At 42.3% G+C, this 21,863-nt stretch overlaps 2 protein-coding genes across 2 annotated transcripts in view; both read left to right on the top strand.

The window, feature by feature from the left end:
- DDI2 (DNA damage inducible 1 homolog 2) overlaps nucleotides 1-21,400 on the top strand; it is a 43,735-nt gene extending 22,335 nt beyond the window's left edge. The window contains exons 6-10 of the mRNA XM_009234925.3: nucleotides 2,911-3,039; nucleotides 9,102-9,205; nucleotides 11,085-11,274; nucleotides 15,961-16,023; nucleotides 19,201-21,400. Of these exons, the coding sequence (XP_009233200.1) occupies nucleotides 2,911-3,039; nucleotides 9,102-9,205; nucleotides 11,085-11,274; nucleotides 15,961-15,977 (440 nt within the window). The 3' untranslated portion in view covers nucleotides 15,978-16,023; nucleotides 19,201-21,400. The remainder of the gene's footprint in view (nucleotides 1-2,910; nucleotides 3,040-9,101; nucleotides 9,206-11,084; nucleotides 11,275-15,960; nucleotides 16,024-19,200) is intronic.
- RSC1A1 (regulator of solute carriers 1) lies at nucleotides 19,233-21,400 on the top strand. Its single transcript, XM_009234924.4, has one exon. It carries the CDS (start codon nucleotides 19,233-19,235, stop codon nucleotides 21,087-21,089), a length of 1,857 nt encoding a protein of 618 aa, XP_009233199.3. The 3' UTR covers nucleotides 21,090-21,400.
- Nucleotides 21,401-21,863: the final 463 nt, after the last annotated feature.

Raw genomic sequence — 21,863 nt, 5'->3', positions numbered from 1 at the left:
AAATGCAGGAGAGCAGTGAAAGGGGCCCTTCTCATCCTGGGTTGCTTACTTTAATAACTTGCTTTTGTAAATTAAAGTTAAGGAGGAAGAAAAGAGAGAATTGCCTTTCCAAATTCCCTTTTCCTTCATTATTTCTGGGCCTTTTTGAATCTAACCTTTCTGAAATGCCAAGAACTTTTATTGCTTATAAAGTGTAGGGTACCTGTGAGTAATATGAGCAGGAAGTGTTGGAATTGAGTGAGAGGCGAGGTCATTGCAAAAGGGCAGTCAGTTAGGGAGGAAGTGGGTCTTGAGCTGGATCTTGAAGCATCGGTGGAATTCAGAAAAAAAAGCAGGGGAGGGAGCATTTTACAGGAGGGTCAAAGTGAGTGAATGGCAAAGGGGACATATTCCTCCTGCTGAAGCAGAGGGTTTAGAGTAGTTGGAATGTAAGGCTGGAAAGAAATGGTGGAGCCAGGATGGGGTGGGATCTGAAGCTGTGGTGATGGTGGTTTGAAACTAATCTCATAAGGAGTGGAAACCATTGAGGACTTTTAAGCAGATGAAGAAGTAAGTGATTTGAAAATGGTGCTATTGGCCCAGTGCAGTGGCTCAAACCTGTAATCCGAGCACTTTGGGAGGCTGAGGCGGGTAGATCACTTGAGATCAGGAGTTCAAGACCAGCCTGGCCAACGTGGTGAAACCCCGTATCTACTAAAAATACAAAATCAGCCAGGCATGATGGTGGCATGCCTGTAATCCCAGCTACTTAGGAGGCTGAGGCAGGACAATCGCCTGAACCCGGGAGGCAGAGATTGCAGTGGGCTGAGATCACACCACTGCACTCCAGCCTGGGCAACAGAGCAAAACTGTGTTTCCAAAAAAAAAAAAAAAAAAAGTGATATTTTAGGAAAACTAAAGGTGGACACAAATCTGGAAAATTCTGTACCCCTAAGGGTCACAACAATATCCTTGCTTTAAATTACGCATCTACGGAGTGGTTTGGAAGCCAGAACAATTGTCCTCTTGTAAGGGAATGGCAGTGTAAGCCAGGCTGATCACTATGGTTAGAAGAAACAGCATCAGGACAGGCACAGTAGCTCAAACCTGTAATCCCAGCACTTTGGGAGGCCAAGGCGGGTGGATCACCTGAGGTCAGGAGTTCAAGACCAGCCTGGCCAACGTGGTGAAGCCCCATCTCTACTAAAAATACAAAAAATAGCCAGGCATGGTGGTACTTGCCTCTAATCCCAGCTACTTGGGAGGCTGAGACAGGAGAATCGCTTGAACCCAGGAGATGGAGCTTGCAGTGAGCCGAGATTGCGCCATTGAACTCCATCCTGGGCAACAAGAGTGAAACTCAGTCTCAAAAAAAAAAAAAAGAAGGAAGGGCATCAGAAATAGCAGAAATTGCGTAGACCTTATTTACAGGTTTGAGAAGAAAGAAGACTAGGAGAAGAGTCAAAAGTGAACAATGCCCGGGTTTTATGGCTGCGAGAAAATAATCCCATTGGCAAAGACAGAGAAATCCAAAGTGGGAATTATTTGGGGAGAAAGAGTTTTATGCCTGTTGGCTTTGACAGAAATGTCCAGTGCATAAGAATGTAGAACTAGAGTGTCAGGGAGAAATTAGGATTGTAAAGATTACAGAAGCGACTGTGTTCTACATAGGCCAGCCCGCCGTGTACATGTTTCTGGGAGAGAAAATAACCTAAGTGCCCTCATATTTAAAGGGAAGAGAGTCTAATTGTTGGAGCAGAGTATGGGAGTCCACTTCTAAATTTTGGAAGACTGCATGATTTATTAATAGTAGACTATAGCGTCCCAGTGTGGGGTTTTTGTTTTTAATTTTACTTTTTGAGCAGATAAAGTAGTAAATAACGTACTTACCTGCTTACATAGTGAGACAGGATATTACTATGTTGCCCTAGCTGGTTTCCCACTCCTTGGCTCAGGTGATCCTCCTGTCTTGGCCTCCTAAAGTACGATTACAGGCGTGAGTCACTACACCCAGCCCAAAATTTGATATAAAAACAACTTGATAGGGCCAGACACTGTGGCTCACACCTGTAATGCCAACACTTTGGGAAGCTGAGGTGGGCGGATCACTTGAGGTGAGGAGTTCCAGACCACCCTGGCCAGCGTGGTAAAACCCCATCTCTACTAAAAATACAAAAATTAGCTGGACGTGCCGGGCGCAGTGGCTCACGCCTGTAATCCCAGCACTTTGGGAGGCCGAGACAGGTGGATCACGAAGTCAGGAGATCGAGACCATCCTGGCTAACACGATGAAACCCCATCTCTACTAAAAATACGAAAAATTAGCCGGGCATGGTGGCGGGCGACTGTAGTCGCAGCTACTTGGGAGGCTGAGGCAGGAGAATGGTGTGAACCCAGGAGGCGGAGCTTGCAGTGAGCTGAGACTGCGTCACTGCGCTCCAGCCTGGGCGACAGAGCGAGACTGTCTCAACAAAAAAAAAAAAAAAAAAAAAAAGCTAGACATGATGGCGCAAGCCTGTTAATCCCAGGTACTCAGGAGGCTGACGCGGGAGAATCGTTTGAAGCTAGGAGGTGACGGCTTAGAGATACTCGGTAAGAAGTGCAAAGTACTGCTAATTTAGCATTGCCATCTGTAAACACAGGACGTAACTGCTTTCTACTGGTGAAGTTTTAAAATGTCATTTAATTATTGCATCGCTACAGAATATTCTTCCCTCAGTGTCAAATTTTACATCGTGTTTCAGATTACAGAGTAGAACTGAAAGTTGAATTAGGCAGGGCAGGACACTTGCTAGGTAGAAATGATTTTATAGAGACAAAAGCCTTGGGGTGTGCTTGGTTTTTGCTTTGTTATTATTTAGGCGCTGTATTTTGAGTCTTCTCACAAAGTGGATTTTGTTTTTATTGTCTGATGTTTCTCTACTCCTCCAGGTGCCCAGATGACTATTATGAGCCAAGCTTGTGCAGAAAGGTGTAATATAATGAGACTGGTGGACCGTCGGTGGGCAGGGATTGCCAAAGGAGTGGGCACCCAGAAGATTATTGGAAGGGTACATCTAGGTGAGCAAAAGGCACTGGGGCTTGCTGTCTTTCTATAGGCTTATTTGTAGGTAGGGTAGTCGATTTTCAAGTTTTTAGAGGGTCTTTTGTTGTTCTTATTTTGTTGTTGTTGTTTTAAATGCCTTTTGTGTGGGTATGTCTGAGTTAGTAAGCTTAATTTCTAGAAGTTTTAAATCCTGTCTGTCAAAGTTACGTGTTTCTGCTGGTTACAAACAAGTAGTCTCCTCTACGTTTCTGTTTCCTGAAGAGATAATCCCTTTCCGTCATTTTAGCTGATTTATTTTGATACTTACCTCCATATTTCTAAATAACATGTTTATTTTGCTGTTTACTCATATGACTGTGTTTGAGAGCTGAGCCATCTAATTGAATGTGATTGCTTTTCTTTCATGGCTAGTATTATTTTCTCTTAGAATTAATAATTGTCCTGTTTTTCTTACTTGGTTTCTTGCGTAGTATTCATCCCAGACATTTCCTAATTATGTAAATCTCCTTTCAAGCACATCCAATAGCCTGTACATTTCATCCTATCAAAGACACTTCTTGAGCCTGGACTGGCAGTTTCAGGCCTGCTTCAGAGCTGCTGTTTTGGAATTTAACTTGACTGAGTCCTGCAGATTCCTTTCTCTTCTGTCTTGTGTTGGATTACATGAATCCCTTGTCTTCCTCTTTTGTATCTGCTCCTCAGTTTATTGGAGTGCATCATCCAGTAGCTTTCTTAGAAGAGGTGCATGGGAGTAAATTGAGACTAAGTATCAGACATGTCTTTTTTCCCTACATTCTACTGGTCTGCCTAGGTTGGAAATCATTTTCCTTCACAATTTTGAGGCATTACCCCTTAACCTTTTCACTGTCAGTGTTGCTGTAGTGAGGCTAGATTCTGTTCCGATTCTTGATCCTTTATGTGAAAGCTTTCTTTTTCTTTTCAGTATTTTTTTTTTTTTTTTTTTTTTTGAGACGGAGTCTCTCTCTGTCGCCCAGGCTGGAGTGCAGTGGCACTATCTCAGCTCACTGCAAGCTCCACCTCCTGGGTTCACACCATTCTCCTGCCTCAGCCTCCCAAGTAGCTGGGACTACAGGCACCCGCCACTGCGCCCGGCTAATTTTTTGTATTTTTAGTAGAGACGGGGTTTCACTGTGTTAGCCAGAATGGTCTCCATCTCCTGACCTCGTGATCCGCCCGCCTCAGCCTCCCAAAATGCTGGGATTACAGGCGTGAGCCACCGCTCCCGGCCTCTTTTCTGTTTTTTTGAAACAGTCTTTGTTCTGTCGCCCAGGCTGGAGTGCAGTGGCACGATCTCAGCTCACTGCAACCTCCGCCTCCCCGGTTCAAGCGATTCTCCTGACTCAGCCTCCCTGAGTAGCTGGGATCACAAGCGCGCACCACCACACCTAGCTAATTTTTGTATTCTTAATAGAGACGGAATTTTGCCATATTGGCCAGGATGATCTCTCTTAAATTCCTGGCCTCAAGTGATCCACCCACGAGGCCTCCCATAGTGCTGGGATTATGGTGTGAGCCACCGTGCCCAGCCTTCTTTTTCTTCTTTGAAGCTTGTAGATCTTCCCTTTGACCTCAGTGTTTTGAATTTTCACAATGCATGCTTGGGTGTGGATCTCTTCTCATATACTGTACTAGGTACTTGGTAACCTGTGCAGTCTAGACGCTCACATCCCTCCGTTCTGGGGACTTTCTCTGAATTATTTTGACGATGATTTTCTCCCCTCTGGAATGTCTGTTATTCAGGTAGGATAATCTCTCCTGGACTTGTCCTCTAGTTTTCTTCTCTTTTGTTTTTCTGTGGGATTTCTTCAACTTTGTCTTCCAGCCTTTGTGTTGGATTTTGTATTTGTTTGTATTTTACTTTAGATGGTTTTCATAAATGTCTTGTGATCCTTGACATCAGCTCACATTGAAGAGTGGGCCACTGGCTGGCCGCGATGGCTCACACCTATAATCCCAGTGCTTTAGGAGGCTCATGTGGGACGATGGCTTGAGGCCAGGAGTTTGAGACCAGCCTGGGCAACATAGGGAGAACTCGTCTCTACAAAAAATATTTTTAAATAGCCGGGTGTGGTGGCAAGTGCCGATAGTGCCAGCTACTCAAGAGGCTAAGGCAGGAGGATTGCTTGAGCCAGGGAGATAGAGGCTGCAGTGAGCTGTGTTCATACTCCTGTACTCCAGCTTGGATGACAGTGAGACCTCGTCTCAAAAAAAAAAAAAAAGAGTGGGCCACCAAAAGGCTTGTTTGGTAAATGACCTGGGTAGGCAGCCATGGCCCTTGTGGCCTTCACTGTAGGGTGGCTCTGAAAGTTGGGAGGGAGAAGAAGGTTCGCATCTCAGTTGGGTTTTATTTATTCCCCCTGGTTTTCAGTTAGATACTTGTTCTGTCCCTGTCTCCCTCCATGCTCACCTCTGTTAAGAGTGCCTCTGTTTCACCCTCTCCAGAAAATAAGCTCTAGTCTGCTACTGGGGTGAAGGGTCTCCTGGCCTAGCAGAGTGCGGGAGGGACACCCCAAGGGCTAACTGTGCCTCTGCAGCTTTCCCGCCAGCCTTGCTGCTTTGGGCCCATCTCTCCTCCTATCTGCAGAGGTATTTATGACCAGTTCCCATGCCCCATAGGAGTTCTGTGATGTCAGTTGGGTTGCTGCTCAGTTTTCCTCACTGTCATCTGCTTTTTAGCTCTAAAATTTTGTTCCTGTCGTCTCTACTATTATATTTGGCGTTAAAAATATATGCCTTAGGGCTGGGCACGGTGGCTCACGCCTGTAATCCCAGCACTTTGGGACGCCGAGGCAGGTGGATCACCTGAGGTCAGGAGTTTGAGACCAGCCTGGCCAACATGGTGAAACCCTGTCTCTACCGAAAATACAAAAATTAGCCCGACGTGGTGGCGGGTGCCTGTAATCCCAGCTATTCAGGAGGCTGAGGCAGGAGAATCGCTTGAACCTGGGAGGCAGAGGTTGCAGTAAGCCAAGGTTGTGCCATTTCACTCCAGCCTGGGCAACAAGAGTGAAACTCCATCTCAAAAGAAAAAAAAAAATGTGTGCCTTAGACAAAACCCAAAAACCTTTTTTGTAATGTTTCAGGAGTAAATGTAGATAAATGCATGTGTTCAGTCCTTCATCTCTAATCAGAATTGTTTTTGTTTTCTTCTTTCATTATCCATTTAATAGATGCTTACTATAGAGAACTTCAAAAGTATAGAAATGTGAGATGAAGGAAAAAAAATCCCTTAAATTCCTGTAGTGAGAATCAACCACCAGTATCATTTGGGCATATCTCCTTCTGGTCTTTTTTCTGTACACTTTTTTATCTTATAAAAGGTGATTATTTCATGTTTAAAATTTTATATTCTGCTCTAAGAAAAAGTGAAACAACATTTTCCCAATGTCACCATAAATTTCAAAAGAATTATTTAAATAAATGAATAAATGTATAGCATTCTGTTGCAGGTTTAAGGATCAGCTTTTGGGTTGTTTCTTTTTTTCTTTTTCTTTTTCTTTTTTTTTTTTTGAAACAGAGTCTCACTCTGTTGCCCACACTGGAGTGCAGTGGCGTAATCTTGGCTCACTGCAACCTGTGCCTCCCAGGTTCAAACGATTCTCCTGCCTCAGCCTCCCGAATAGCTGGGATTACAGGCACCTGCTACCACACCGGGGTAATTTTTGGATTTTTAGTAGAGACAGGGTTTCATCATGTTGCCCAGGCTGGTCTCGAACTCCTGAACTCAAAGTGATTCGCCTGCCTCAGCCTTCCAAAGTGCTAGGATTACAGGCGTGAGCTGCTGCGCCTGGCTGGTGATGTTTCCTATTAGAACATGGCAGTATGGTTTTCTGCACATTTTGATTTTTTTCCCCCTAGTCAAGATTTCTATAAGTGAAACTACTGAATCAAAGTTACAGGTGCTTTAGGACTCTTGATATGTTGCTAACCTGTACCAATCTGGTTTATCCACCACTGAATGAATATTCATCTTAGTGTCCTATACTGTTAAGCAATATTTGTTTTCCCTCTTAAATTTACAAATAAGGTGGGTGTGGTGGCTCATGCCTGAAATCCCAGCACTTCGAGAGGCCAGGGTGGGCAGATTGCTTGAGCTCAGGAGTTTGAGACCAGCCTGGGGGCCATAGCGAAACCACATCTCTACTAAAACTACAAAAAATTAGCCGGTTGTCATGACGTACGCCTGTAGTCCCAGCTACTCAGGAGGCTGAGGTGAGAGGATCACTTGAACCCGGGAGGCAAAGGTTGCAGTGAGCCGAGATCATGCCAGTGTACTTCAGCCTGGACAATAGAGCAATACTCTTTTCCCAAAAAAAAATTTTTTTTTCCAAATAAAAGAGTGGTTTCTTATTGTAAGTTACTTTTTTTTCATTGCAAATGATAGTTTTTCTACAAATTTGCTCTTCCTTTCTTTTGAAATATGTATGTCTGTTTATTAGGGTCTTTGTGTTTCTCTTATTGATTTGTGTAGGATAAAGATAGTTCAACTACCTTACACTTTCCTAAACACAGTAGGACTGAGAGTTTTGCAGGAATACCATAAACTGGTTCCTTCAGGGGCTGAGTTCTCAGATTTTTGATGGCTTTAAGTGAGAAGATAATAGGAAGAGACAAAATAAGTACCAAGCTCTGTGGCCATCCTTGTGGATTTTACAACCGTGGCTATGATCAGCATGAAAAAACCCTTATAGCAATAGGGGAAACCTAAATAAAAGGAAAGCTTTACCGTGGATTAGAAGATTCAGTATGTTGGGGGTGGCAATTCTCCCACATTCATCCACAGAACCATTGAGATGCCATCAAAATCCGGATAGTTTTTTGTGAGACTGAATGTGCTCATTTTAAATTTGGCGTGGGCCCTATATTGTGAGAATGGACAAAATACTCTAGAACAACATTGCCTTCTAGATATCAAAGGACTGTCTAGAAGATATGAGTAGAAACAAACCCATGATTCTATGAACCTTGATCAATGAGAAGAAGTCTTACAGAGCAATGGGGAAATGTTAGGAAATGTTGCTGGGACAAGAGGTATCCATGGGGAGAAATGAATTAGAAATCGGACCCTACCCACACCACACAAGCGAATTCAGAGTAAACACCTGGATACAGGGGAGGGAGGATTGCTTGAGCCTAGGAGTTTGAGACCAGCCTGGGCAACATAGCAGACCCTGTCTCAAAAAAAAAAAAAAACCCTAAAACCTAGATGTGGAAAGGAAAATTAAAGATTTTAGAAGAAAATACACAATATCTTGTGTAAGGAAGGAGTTCTTTAAAAATAGGTCATCTGCTGGGTGTGGTGGCTCACTCCTGTAATCCCAGCACTTTGGGAGGCCAAGGCAGGGATGAGTGCCTGAGGCCAGAAGTTCAAGACCAGCCTGGTCAATATAGCGAGACTCAATCTCTACAAAAAGTTTTTGGCTGGGTGCAGTGGCTCACGCCTGTAATCCCAGCACGTTGGGAGGCCAAGGTGGGTGGATCACGTGAGGTCAGGAGTTCAAGACCAGCCTGGCTAACATGGTGAAACCCTGTGTCTACTAAAAATGTAAAAATTAGCTGGGCGTGGTGGCGCCCATTTGTAATCCCATCTACTTGGAAGGTTTAGGCAGAGAATCAGAGAACACAGGAGGCAGAAGTTGCGGTGAGCCGAGATCACGCCACTGCACTCCAGCCTGGGCAACAGAGCAAGACTGTCTCAAAAAATAGTAATGAAAAGAACTTTTCAGCTGGACACGGTGGCTCATGCCTGTAATCCCAGCACTTTGGGAGGCCGAGGTGGGTAGATAACCTGAGGCCGAGAGTTTGAGACCAGCCTGACCAACATGGCAAAACCCCGTCTCTACTAAAAATACCAAAATTAGCCAGGCGTGGTGGCACATGCCTGTAATCCCAGCTACTTGGGAGGCTGAGGCAAGAGAATCACTTAAACCCGGAAGGCAGAGGTTGCCGTGAGCCAGGATTGTGCCATTGCACTCCAGCCTGGGCAACAAGAGCAAAATTCCATCTCTCTTTTGAAGTATGTAACAATAACCTTTTCTCTTCATGTGCTTTTTAGCTCAGGTTCAGATTGAAGGAGATTTTTTGCCATGTTCCTTCTCTATACTTGAGGAACAGCCCATGGACATGCTTCTGGGACTGGACATGCTTAAACGGCACCAGGTAATTAAGAGCTTCACTTACTTTTTTTTGCATCTGCTTTTTGTAATATGGTTATTATCACATTATTTCTATTGGTTACATATACTGGAAAACTAAGAAATAACGACTTTTCAAACCTGGAAATGTCCTTAAATTATGTTGCTAGACAAAGGTTGAAATGATGTGTCAATATAGATAGAATCTGTTTTTGTGAAATCTCTCTGCGAATCTGTTAAATCTTGCCAAGTGTTTTGAGATTGTAAAGGACAGTTTGGTTCCCTTGTATAATTTTCAGATTCTGGTTAGATCCTGATTAGTAGTTTTTTGATGACCTGATTTAAAAGTGTGAGTCAAGTAAGTCTTTAGCATTCTCTGATGCTGATCAAACAGTACTTGGGAAGAAGACCTTCAAGGTTAAGGAAGGTATATGTTGGGAGTGAAAGTGTTTATTTAGTACAGGGTGCATAATTAATATATTAATTTGTGTTGATATTTATCTTTCTGCTCTAAAGCACAATAGTTTAAGATATACTGCTGTCATTGAAGAAGCAGTTAGTCCACTGAGTATTTAGACGAGATTAGGCGTGTTCAGGGTGGTATGGCTGTAGACCCCACTGGGTACTTCACATTTTTCACAGTAGGGTTTTGTATCCAGTCAACCTGCCAGGTGCAGTGGTGCATGCCTGTAATTCCAGCATTTTGGGAGGCCAAGGAGGGAGGATTGCTTGAGGCCAGAATGAGTTTGAGACCAGTCTGGGTGACTTAGTGAGACCCTGTCTGTACAAAAAATACAAAAATTAGCTAGGCGTGGTGGTACATTAGCTACTCATGAGGCTGAGGCAAGAGGATCCCTTGCGACCAGGCTGCAGTGAGTCAAGATTGTGCCACTACACTTCAGCCCAGGTAACAGAGCAAAATCACATCTCAAAAAACAAAATTGAGTTAAAAACAATTGAAAATACAGCTAATCAGTATTTTTATGTCACTATTTTAAAATATTTCTGTAAAAGTAGATGCATCATATTGATAATAAGACACAGCATTCTATTTATTTATTTATTTATTTTGAGACGGAGTCTTGCTCGTTTGCCCAGGCTGGAGTGCAGTGGCGCAATCTTGGCTCACTGCAAGCTTCGCCTCCTGGGTTCACGCCATTCTCCTGCCTCAGCCTCCCGAGTAGCTGGGACTACAGGCACCTGCCACCACGCCCGGCTAATTTTTGTATTTTTAATAGAGAGGGGGTTTCACCTTGTTAGCCAGGTTGGTGTCTTATCTCCTGACCTCGTGATCCGCCCACCTCAGCCTCCCAAAGTGCTAGGATTACAGGCGTGAGCCACCACACCCGGCTCACAGCATTCTAAATAGAACGAATGAATGAATGAATGTATGTATCAATAAAACCTTGTCACTGCCTTTCATTAGTTTTTTAGTCATGGTATAGACCAGCATTCTCCAGCTTTATAGATGTAAATCATATATGTGCACAACTGTCTATTAAGTAGTTATAAAATACACAAAAACTGAAGTTAGCATTAGCATGGAGTAAAGAATACTGTGGAGATTGCCTTGCGTGGCACGATCTTGGCTCACTGCAACCTCCGCCTCCCAGGTTCAAGTGATTCTCCTGCCTCAGCCTTCAAGTACCTGGGATTACAGGCATGTGCCACCACACCTGGCTAATTTTTGTATTTTTAGTGGAGACAGGATTTCACCATGTTGGCCAGGCTGGTCTAGAACTCCTGACCTCAGGTGATCTGCCCTCCTCAGCCTCCCAAAGTGCTGGGATTACAGGCATGAGCCACCGTGCCTGGCCATTTGTGATTGGAGTTTTAAATTAAGGATCATAATTTTTCTGCATGGTGTTTTATCTGCTATTATTCTTTGGTTTCTTTCTTCTAAGTGTTCCATTGACCTGAAGAAAAATGTACTCGTGATCGGCACCACAGGCTCCCAGACCACCTTTCTTCCTGAGGGAGAGCTACCAGAGTGTGCCCGGTTGGCATATGGGGCTGGAAGAGAGGATGTACGGCCAGAGGAGATTGCAGACCAAGAATTAGCAGAAGCCCTTCAAAAATCAGCAGAGGATGCAGGTATTTGGAATGGCTGAACTCTTCAATACTTGTTATTAATGGGTAAGCCTGGGAAGTGTGGGCTTCAGAAGGGGTAGGAACCTTTCCAGTTTTTAATCAGTCCCATGGTCCAGTAGTAGATGTGTTCATTATTTGTCTTCTTAACCTCCTCCTTTGATCTTCCTTTTTTTTTTTTTTTTTTTGGAGACATTGTCTCACTCTGTCACCCAGGTTGGAGTGCAGTGTGCAGTGTGACATGATTGTAGTTCACTGCATCCTCGACTTCCTGGGCTCAAGCAATCCTCTCACCTCAGCCTCCTGAGTAGCTGGGACTACACCTGGCTAATTTTTTTATTTTTAGCAGAGATAGGGTCTTGCTGTGTTGTCCAGGCCTATCTCCAACTCCTGGGCTCAAGCAGTCCTCCTGCCTTGGCCTTCCAAAGTGCTGGGATTACAGGTGTGAGCTACCATATCCAAACCCATCTGTTAATACAATAATGAAAAAGTCTGTATTCTGGCCCGGCATGGTGGCTCACGCCTGTTAATCCCAGCACTTTGGGAGGCTCCGGTGGGCAGATCACCTGAGGTCAGGAGTTTGAGACCAGCCTGGTCATGGTGAAACCCCATCTCTACTAAAAATATAAAAATTGGCCAGGCACGGTGGCTCACGCCTGTAATCCCAGCACTTTGGGAGGCTGAGGCAGGTGGATCATGAGGTCAGGCGATCGAGACCATCCTGGCTAACACGGTGAAACCCCGTCTCTACTAAATATACAAAAAATTAGCCAGGCGTAGTGGTGGGCGCCTGTATTCCCAGCTACTCAGGAGGCTGAGGCAGGAGAATGACATAAACCGAGGGGGTAGAGCTTGCAGCGAGCTGAGATCGTGCCACTGCACTCCAGCCTGGGTGACAGAGCGAGACCATCTCAAAAAAAATAATAATAAAAATTAAAAAATTAGCAGTGTGCGGTGGCACACCCCTGTAACCCCAGCTACTTGGGAGGCTGAGGCAGGAGAATCGCTTGAACTTGGGAGGCGGAGGTTGCAGTGAGCCACGATGGTACCACTGCACTCCAGCCTGGGCAACAGAGTGAGACACTATCTCATAAAAAAGAGAAACATTCTGTATTTTAGTATTTCAACAGATTAAGAACAGCTCAGTCCATTGCTGTGTTCAAGATAGATTGGGGTTATTTTGCTTAGACACATTTTAGAAGCTTCCTAAATTTTTTTAGGAAGTTTTTTTTGTATGTTTTTGTTTTTGTGATTTTCCTAAAGAAAATTTTGACAGTAAGCAGATGTTAACTTTTGAGTCCAGCAGTATTTCCCTATTTCTTTCCTTTTCTTAGGACTTTTTTTATTTTATTTTATTTTATTTTATTTATATAGACAGGGTCTTGCTCTGTTGCCCAGGCTGGAGTGCAGTGGCGCAGCCATGGCTCACTGCAGCCTCAGCCTCAGTCTCACAGGCTCAAGCAGATCCTCTCGCCTCCGCCTCCCAAAGTATTACAGGCATGAGCCACCATGCCTCTTAGGCCTGGTTTATTTTGAAAGGTATCATTGCTACTGTGTGTAAGCAGCCCTAACTTCACCAAAGACAGAAGAACCAACAAAAAGAAGTACAAATTTTTATTTACTTAATTAAAAAAAAATTTTTTTTTGAGACAGGGTCTCACTCTATCACCCAGGCTGATCCTCCCATCTCCCCTTCCTGACTAGCTATGACTACAGGTGCCTGCCACCATGTCCAGCTAATTTCTTTATTTTTTGTAGAGATGAGGTTTTGCCACGTTGCCCAGGCTGGTCTTGAACTCCTGGGCTCAAGCAATCCACCCGCCTCAGCCTCTCAAAATGACAGGATTATAGGAGCGAGACACCATGCCTGACCAGCATAATTGAACGTTACTGAAAATGCAGTGTTATGGTCTGAGATTACAGTATTGTCATCAGGCCATATTAGCACTGTATATATTGAAATCATGCTACCTAATACTTTTTTCTAAGTCTCAGTTATTTAGCTTGTTTAAATGTAATGATGGAGCTGAGTTTTCTAGGTAGAATGGGGTAACACAGTTTTGCTGAAATCCCCCATTTATTATAGAACGGTGACTCTGGGATGTATTTTCTAGAAGCTGAATAGAATTTACTTTTGAGTTTGGGTTATTTTACAGTCTTGTGCTGGAATTATTCATCAGTATGACTAGTATCACACATTGCTTTTTCTAGTACAGTAAATTATTAAGAGTTACAAGTTCAGGGAATAGCTTTATCCTAAAGACGAAAGTGGTAAGAGTTTTAAAAACAACCAGGCAGCTTTTGCCACTGTTTTACTGGAGAACATTCAGATTTCTGTCATTGAGCTTTAGAATGGGTGTGGGTGGCTGATGGAGTTTTCCAGGTTGACTTTGTTCAGAATCAACTCCATCACCTTTTGGCTTAGTTTTATGTATAAAGTACAGTTTGAGTCGGTGTGGTGGCTTATGCCTGTGATCCCAGTACTTTGATAGGCCAAGGCAGGAGGAGCACTTGAGCCTGGGAATTTGAAACCAGCCTGGGCAACATAGTGAGTCTCTGTTTCTACAAGAAATTTAAAAAAAAAAATTAGCCAGCCATGGTGGCATGCCTATAGTCTCAGCTGCTTGAGAGGCTGAGATGGGAGGATCACCTAAGCCCAGGAGGTTAAGGCTGCTGTGAGCCATCATCGTTGCCACTGCACTCCAGCCTGGGTGACAGAGTGAGACCTTGTGTCCAAAAAAAAAGAAAAAACAGAATTGACTCCCATCACTTTTTGGCTCAAGTTTTTATATTAAGTACAGTTTTGGTTGTAACTTAAGTATTTTGTAGGAAGGGGGGAGTTTTGAACAACCAGACAGAGACTAACTTAATGGTTTTAATCTTACCTGCAAGGTAAGCTTGAATGAGTTTGACGTAGCTCCTTACAAGGTTTTGCATTTGGGGTGTAATTTATCATCTTAGTCGTGATGCTGTGTGTTAATATGAGGATATATTATCATTTTATGAAATGTCTTTTTTTTTTTTTCCTTTTAACCTCCACAGTCTTGGTGCCATTATTTAAGAAACATTAGCTGATAATAGCAGTGTTTTCTAACCTACTAATAACAGTTACCCTTTTTTGGTAATTACCTTATTTTAATAAAAGTTTGGAAGATTAAAACAGATACACATATGTCTCCAGGCTTAGTGAAGGGGATGTACCAACTTTAAAGAATTAAAAGGAAATGGCTTTTTACCTAAATGACCTTTTGTTGCTGGTAGTATAGCTTGTGCTAATTTTTGTAATGTTTAAGTAATGAAATAATTCTACATATCAGGTCCTTTTTATTTACAACGTCGACTTCCTAATATCATCCGAATAAATACTCTGGACATAGTAGGTGAAAGTATTTTGTTAACAACTTCTTTCTGGCCAAGCATGGTGGCTCACGTCTGTAGTCCCAACACTTTGGGAGGCTGAGGTGGGGAGATCACTTGAACCTACGGATTTGACACCAGCCTGGGCAGCATGGCAAAACACTGTCTCTTAAAAAAAAAAAATCACGGCTGGACACAGTGACTCACGCCTGTAATCCCAACACTTTGGGAGGCCGAGGCGGGTGGATCACCTGAGGTCAGAAATTTGAGACCAGCCTGGCTCACATGGTGAAACCTCATCTCTACTAAAAATACAAAAATTAGCCAGGCATGGTTGTGGGCGCCTGTAATCCCAGCTACTCGGGAGGCTGAGGTGGGAGAATTGCTTGAAGCCGGGAAGCAGAGGTTGCAGTGAGCCAAGATGGCGCCACTGGGCTCCAGCCTGGGCGACAGAGTGAGACTCCTTCTCAAAAAAAAAAAAAAAAGAAAAAAAATTAGCCAGGCATGGTGGCATGCACCTATGGTCCAGCCACTCGGGAGGATGAGGTAGAAAGATCACCTGATGCTGGGGAGGTCAAGGCTACAGTGAGTTGTGGTTGCACCACTGCACTCCAGCCTAGGCAACAGTGAGACACTGTCTCAAAAAAACAAAAAGAGCTTATTTTTTAAATACTTTATATATAAACTCTATATTAAAATGTTAAAAAAAAAACAAACATGTTTTTGATAGTAGGAATGGGGTTTCACTATGTTGCCCCAGCTGATTTTGAACTCCTGACCTCAAGTGATCCTCCCTCCTGGACCTCCCAAAGTGTTGGGACTGCAGGCCAGAGTCACTGTGTTCAGCTTGATGTATTATTTAAAAACTGATGAAAAGATAAAGAAGATAAGCTAGGATAGAATTTAATTAGGTGGTTTGTTTTCCTCTAAAATTGAATCTCAGCTGAGAAAGAAATTTGGAAAGGGACTGTTAGATATGTTCACTCACCTTTACTCCATAAGATTTTTTTAATCGTCTAATTCGATCAGGTGGATCTGCTTTCTTCACCTGTCTCACATTTGCCCATGAATTCTCTGTGTGTAGAAACGTAAAATTAATCTCTTTACAAGATCTATTAAAAATCTGTTGAAATTAACAGATTGCTGTGTGTATTGTGAGAGAATGGAAGCAACCAACAAATATTTTGGATGTCCAAACTACAGAAACATCCCCCAACTTGGAATCTACCAGTTCCTGATTTTAAAGATGGCAAAAGAACGGAAACTATAACCCTGCATGCTGTGTGGTTTGCATTGTTAACCCAAGTTTGCTTGTCTGTTTCCTAATTCACACAGAGCGTCAGAAGCCATGATGCATGTAGTGTGTGTGTACTGCAGCTGGAGTGGGCCCCAGACCAGGTATTTATAGACACCATGTTAAGCCTTCCATCCAGTTGTCATCTGTGATCTGAAAGTCTGTATCTGCAGCAGTTTGGGAAGTTAGCATTTGTCATTCACCATTTCACCTTGTTCAATCTGGTTACAACTAGCCTATATGCATTTGTATTTTGGCATGCATACATGGATATGTTACATAAACTCCTGTTTAAAAATGTATTCATTATTAGAACCATCCAACAGGGAGAAAATCCCAGTTAAAACAGTGTCTGTTATATCTACCCCATCTTGGCTACTATAAATATCACATCAAGAATATTGGCCTCACAACACTTTGTTGTTGGAGATAACTATGCTTTCATGGGTTTCATAAGTGCCTTTCCTCTGAAAAACTGAAAGCTGTTCTTTTACATTACTGCATACAACTACCTGGAGTTATAGAGGGTTAGAAATTTTAATTTTGTTGAAGAAGAAATGGAAACTTAGGCCAGGGGACTTGTTAAGGGTGACTCTGTGAACAACAGGAGCTAAGGCTTTGCTTTTCCTTCTGTCTCTGGCCTGACAGATTTTCAGGAAGCACTCTGCTTCCATTTCCTCTGATGTAAATATGGTAAACATCAGCTCGAGTACATTGGCTGACTTACTAAGAGGACGAAAGATGGTCTTTTAAACCAGCATCATAAGACTTTGTAGGAGTTTGCAGGCTGGTTGGAATTAGATACATAGCATTTAGTTTCTCTTCTTTCTTTCCTTTTTCTTTTCCTTGTAAGGATAGGTTAAAAGCAGGCATGGTTTAATTATTATTAATATCCACTGTCCTCATCCTCTTCTCCTGCCATTCTGTAAACTGACCTAGTCCTCTCCTACGTTTAGGACTTAGGCTAGTGAAACTGACCTTCTCAGCTACAGGAGGACTATATGCTACTTTTTTAGTACAAAATTCATTGAGGGTGTGTTCACCTTGACCCCACTTGTTTATAACTAACACACAAATACCAGAAGGCCCTTACATACCTCTTTATGTTGCTTACATGGATATTTCACTACAATGCATTGTTTCTGTTAACATTAGTTCAAAATTCAACCTCTTCCAGAGTCAGCCTTAGTTTTAAATAAAACTAATAACTGTTAGACATCTGGTGGTATGAAAATAAAAAAACTAATAACTGTGTTTCTAGACTCTAATGGGTATAGCCTAAACTGAGATAAGTGCAGTTTTCCTTTTTACTCCTAAAGTGTAAGTAAGGTAAGATTGTTTCATGGGAAGTCAATAGCTTCCTGAAACAATGCTTTGTCTTCTCATGCTGTTAACCAGTAGTTTATTAGAATGATTTAAAGCCATTTGAATATAACTGCTTTGCTTCTTTTTAAGATCAAGCCCTCTTGTTGGATGTTAACATTTAGTACTGAGCATTTGAGTTGCATCTGTCCTGATAATAGTTTGTATTTTGAAGTCATTTTTGTTACTGGCCTTTTTATTTTTATTATTATTATTTTTTTTATTTTGACTGAGTTTCACTCTGTCACCCAGGCTGGAGTGCAGTGGTGCAGTCTTGGCTCACTGCAACCTCTCCCTCCTGAGTTCAAGCAATTCTCCCACCTCAGCCTCCCTAAAGCTGGGATTACAGGCACCCACCACCACGCCTGGCTAATTTTTGTATTTTTAGTAGAGATGAGGTTTCACCATGTTGGCCAGGCTGGTCTCGAACTCCTGACCTCAGGTGATCCACCTGCCTCAGCCTCCCAAAGTGCTGGGATTACAGGCATGAGCCACTGTGCCCAGCCCTTTTTGATTTTTAATTAAAGATCTTACAATGGTTGGGCGCAGTAGCTCTTGCATGTAATCCCAGCACTTTGGGAGGCTGAGTCAGGCGGATCACCTCAGGTCAAGAGTTTGAGACCACTCTGACCAACGTGGAGAAACCTCATCTCTACTAAAAATATAAAATTAGTTGGGTGTGTGGCGCATGCATGTAATCCCAGCTACTCTGAGGCAGGAGAATCGCTTGAACCCGGGAGGCGGAGGTTGCGGTGAGCTGAGATGGCGCCATTGCACTCCTGCCTGGGCAACAAGAGCGAAACACAGTCTTTAAAAAAAAAATATATATATATTCTTACACGTAACATGCATAGAGGTTAATTTTTAACTGGATCAGTGGCAAAAGAAGAGCTGGAAGTGATGTTTAATGATATCATTATGATGCTTACACTGAGCTAGTGTTTTAGATTGCCATCTTGTTTGGGTGGTCTAATGTAGCAATGAATCTAAATAGTCATTGCCTGTTGAAAAACTATTAATGGACCATCTCCCTCCACATTCCCCTTTCTTTAAAACACTTAAGTATTCTTAACTTAGTTGCACACTATTAATGTGATAAAAACTTATAAGCCTTTTAAGTTTAAAGTTGTATTATTTGGTAGGATGATGATTGTGATTTAATCTGCTGATCGTTAGTTTACTTTTGTTCTCTGAGTCAGATGCTCACCCAGTTTTACCATAATTTTTGGAAAGCTTGGCTAGAAATAAAATAGAACATTTGCTTCTCTGTCCCCAAGCAGTATGTTATTTCTTATTTCTCTTTATAATTCCCTCTCTGTCCAGGTATACCTGGTTTTAGACTTCTCATTTGTAACCTCAGTGTTCACATTTGAAACAAGAAAAGTGCATTAGCATGAGAATCATTCTGGTGCAAAGATTCTCACAATTTGTAATATCCTTAAGAATCACCCAAGGAGCTTATTGAAAATGCACATTCCTGGATTTACTCTCAAGTATGGTACTCCAGGGTCTGCATACTTCACAAGTATCCCTGGTGGTTTTAGGGCAAGTGGTGAAAAAAATACACTTGGAGAAACTATTCTAGAGTTGTAGACTAGACTAGGGAATAAAGAAACATAAATATCCGTCATTCCTGAGCACTAACCCCGCCATTATGTGAATGCATATTAATGGGTACTTAATCACATTGAATTACAGTATGCAGGTTTTATTAAGAACATGTCTACCTATTATTCTGATGCTGTGAATGTCTACCACAATGAGAAAGTAATTTTAAAATCATTTCTATTTGTATAAGAGAAACCCGAGTTTGAGGACCTTATTTTATTCTACGCTGTTTAGATTTGTATCCTCTGGTAATTTAGTGGCATTAGTTACCTGCTAATTAATCTTTTTCCTTTCCCCTGTGTTCCATATAGAGAAAAGTGGTAAAGAATCTACCTCACTGGGAATGCCATCATTACCAACTTCAGATGGGTTTAACCATCCCGCCCGTTCTTCAGGACAGAGTCCTGATGTTGGTAATCCTATGAGTCTTGCTCGCTCCGTCTCTGCTTCAGTCTGCCCTATCAAGCCCAGTGACTCAGATCGCATTGAACCTAAAGCTGTGAAGGCTTTGAAGGCTTCAGCTGAATTCCAGATAAACTCTGAAAAGAAAGGACATCTTTCTTTACAAGATCTTTCTGATCATGCTTCTTCAGCAGACCATGCTCCAACAGACCAGAGTCCAGCCATGCCTATGCAGAATTCATCCGAAGAAACAACTGTTGCAGGTAATCTGGAGAAATCTGCTGAAAGAAGCACCCAGGGCCTCAAATTTCATCTCCATACAAGACAGGAAGCTAGTTTATCTGTCACATCTACTAGGATGCATGAATCACAGATGTTTCTAGGTGAAAAGGATTGGCTTCCAGAAAATCAGAACCTGAGTCAAGTGAGTGACCCTCAGCAGCACGAAGAACCAGGGAATGAACAGTATGAAGTTGCACAACAAAAAGCTTCACATGACCAAGAATATCTTTGTAACATAGGGGACCTTGAGCTTCCTGAAGAAAGTCAACAGAATCAACACAAAATTGTTGATTTGGAAGCTACGATGAAAGGAAATGGGCTCCCACAGAATGTGGATCTTCCAAGTACGAAGAAAAGTATTCCATCTTCAGAATGCAGTGGCTGCTCAGATTCAGAAACATTTATGGAAATAGATATAGCTGAACAGTCCCTAGTTACTGTGCTTAATTCAACAGGCAAGCAGAATGCCAATGTCAAGAACATTGGTGCATTGGATCTCACTTTAGATAATCCCTTGATGGAAGTAGAAACATCAAAATGTAACCTTTCATCTGAAATTTTGGATGATTCCATTTCCACTCAGGATTTACAGCCCCCAGAAACTAATGTTGAAATATCTGGAACAAATAAAGAGTATGGCCATTACTCCTCCTCTCCAAGTCTCTGTGGCAGTTGTCAGCCCTCTGTGGAATCAGCAGAAGAATCTTGCCCATCTATAACGGCAGCCTTGAAAGAACTTCATGAACTTTTGGTTGTTAGCAGTAAACCAGCTTCAGAAAATACATCTGAAGAAGTAATCTGTCAATCAGAAACCATAGCTGAGGGCCAAACCAGTATTAAAGACCTTTCTGAAAGATGGACCCAAAATGAGCATCTTACCCAGAATAAGCAGTGTCCACAAGTCTCCTTTCATCAGGCCATATCTATATCAGTGGAGACAGAAAAATTAACAGGTACTTCATATGACACTGGAATAGAAGCTGTAGAAAATGTAAACTTCAGGAGTCTAGGTGATGGCCTGTCAACCGAAAAGGAAGGTGTCCCCAAATCTAGGGAATCCATAAATAAGAACAGTTCTGTCACTGTAACCTCAGCTAAAACATCTAATCAGTTACACTGCACCTTAGGTGTAGAAATTTCACCCAAACTTTTAGCAGGTGAGGAGGATGCACTCAATCAGACTTCTGAGCAAACTAAGTCTTTGTCATCCAATTTCATATTGGTTAAAGACTTAGGTCAGGGCATACAGAATTCGGTAACAGACAGGCCTGAAACCAGAGAAAATGTCTGTCCTGATGCTTCGAGGCCGTTACTTGAATATGAACCACCTACCAGCCATCCATCATCAAGTCCTGCCATTCTTCCACCATTGATTTTTCCTGCCGCAGATATTGACCGGATTCTCCGTGCTGGCTTTACTTTGCAGGAAGCTCTTGGAGCTTTGCATCGAGTTGGTGGGAATGCAGACCTTGCACTTCTTGTTTTGCTCGCAAAAAACATCGTAGTTCCTACATGACTATGGGAAAGTGGGCTAGACCGTTCTCCATTCCCTTTAAACAAAAGAAAGCTCTCTCTATATACACGTACACATACACACTCACCACATATACAGTATATATAGAAACCTGCAAGCAGAATGTTGAGCCAGATTTTTTTTAAAGATTTTTTTCGGCCAAAGTAATTTATGATCTCTTGTCTGATGAATTTGTCTATCCTACTTGTTAAAATTTAGGCCTTTTTTAATGTATTGGCAGTATGTGCATACAAAAGCTTTTTATTCTCATTCAGATGTATCCTGGAATAAAATGGATGGTTTTGTGTATAGCATACTGTTTTAGAATAAGAGTAAATGCTTTGAAAAGCAGAAGCCATGAGAAATCCCACTACCCATCCAGCTAAAAACAGATGAACTCTCCACACTGTGACTGTGTGTCTGTGCTGATGGCAAGGTATGGTTTGCTGACTCAGTTGTCAATTTAGAAACTTTTGACCACATAGTTTGGTGTTTGGAATTCTACCCAGTGCTCTGTGTATCATGATTCATTAATTATAACAGGAAATTGGAGAATAATTGAATATCTTATCGTAGAGTGGTATGTTTTTATTTGTGTGCTTAGGATTTGACATTTTAATAGGGCGAGCAGGAGGGTTTCAATCTTGGGCTACTTTGTGCATCGCAGGCTGCTGCATGGATTGCCATGAATCCTTATTACATTGGATGGGATATTGTGGGCGAGTTACAATGCGAGTGAAACATGGTGCTACCCAGATTTTTAAAAGAACAGAACAA

Source organism: Pongo abelii, chromosome 1 (assembly GCF_028885655.2).
Source record: "Pongo abelii isolate AG06213 chromosome 1, NHGRI_mPonAbe1-v2.0_pri, whole genome shotgun sequence".
Taxonomy (NCBI): Eukaryota; Metazoa; Chordata; class Mammalia; order Primates; family Hominidae; genus Pongo; species Pongo abelii.
Note: the sequence above shows the minus strand (reverse complement) of the source record. Positions and strands in the feature narration are given on the sequence as shown.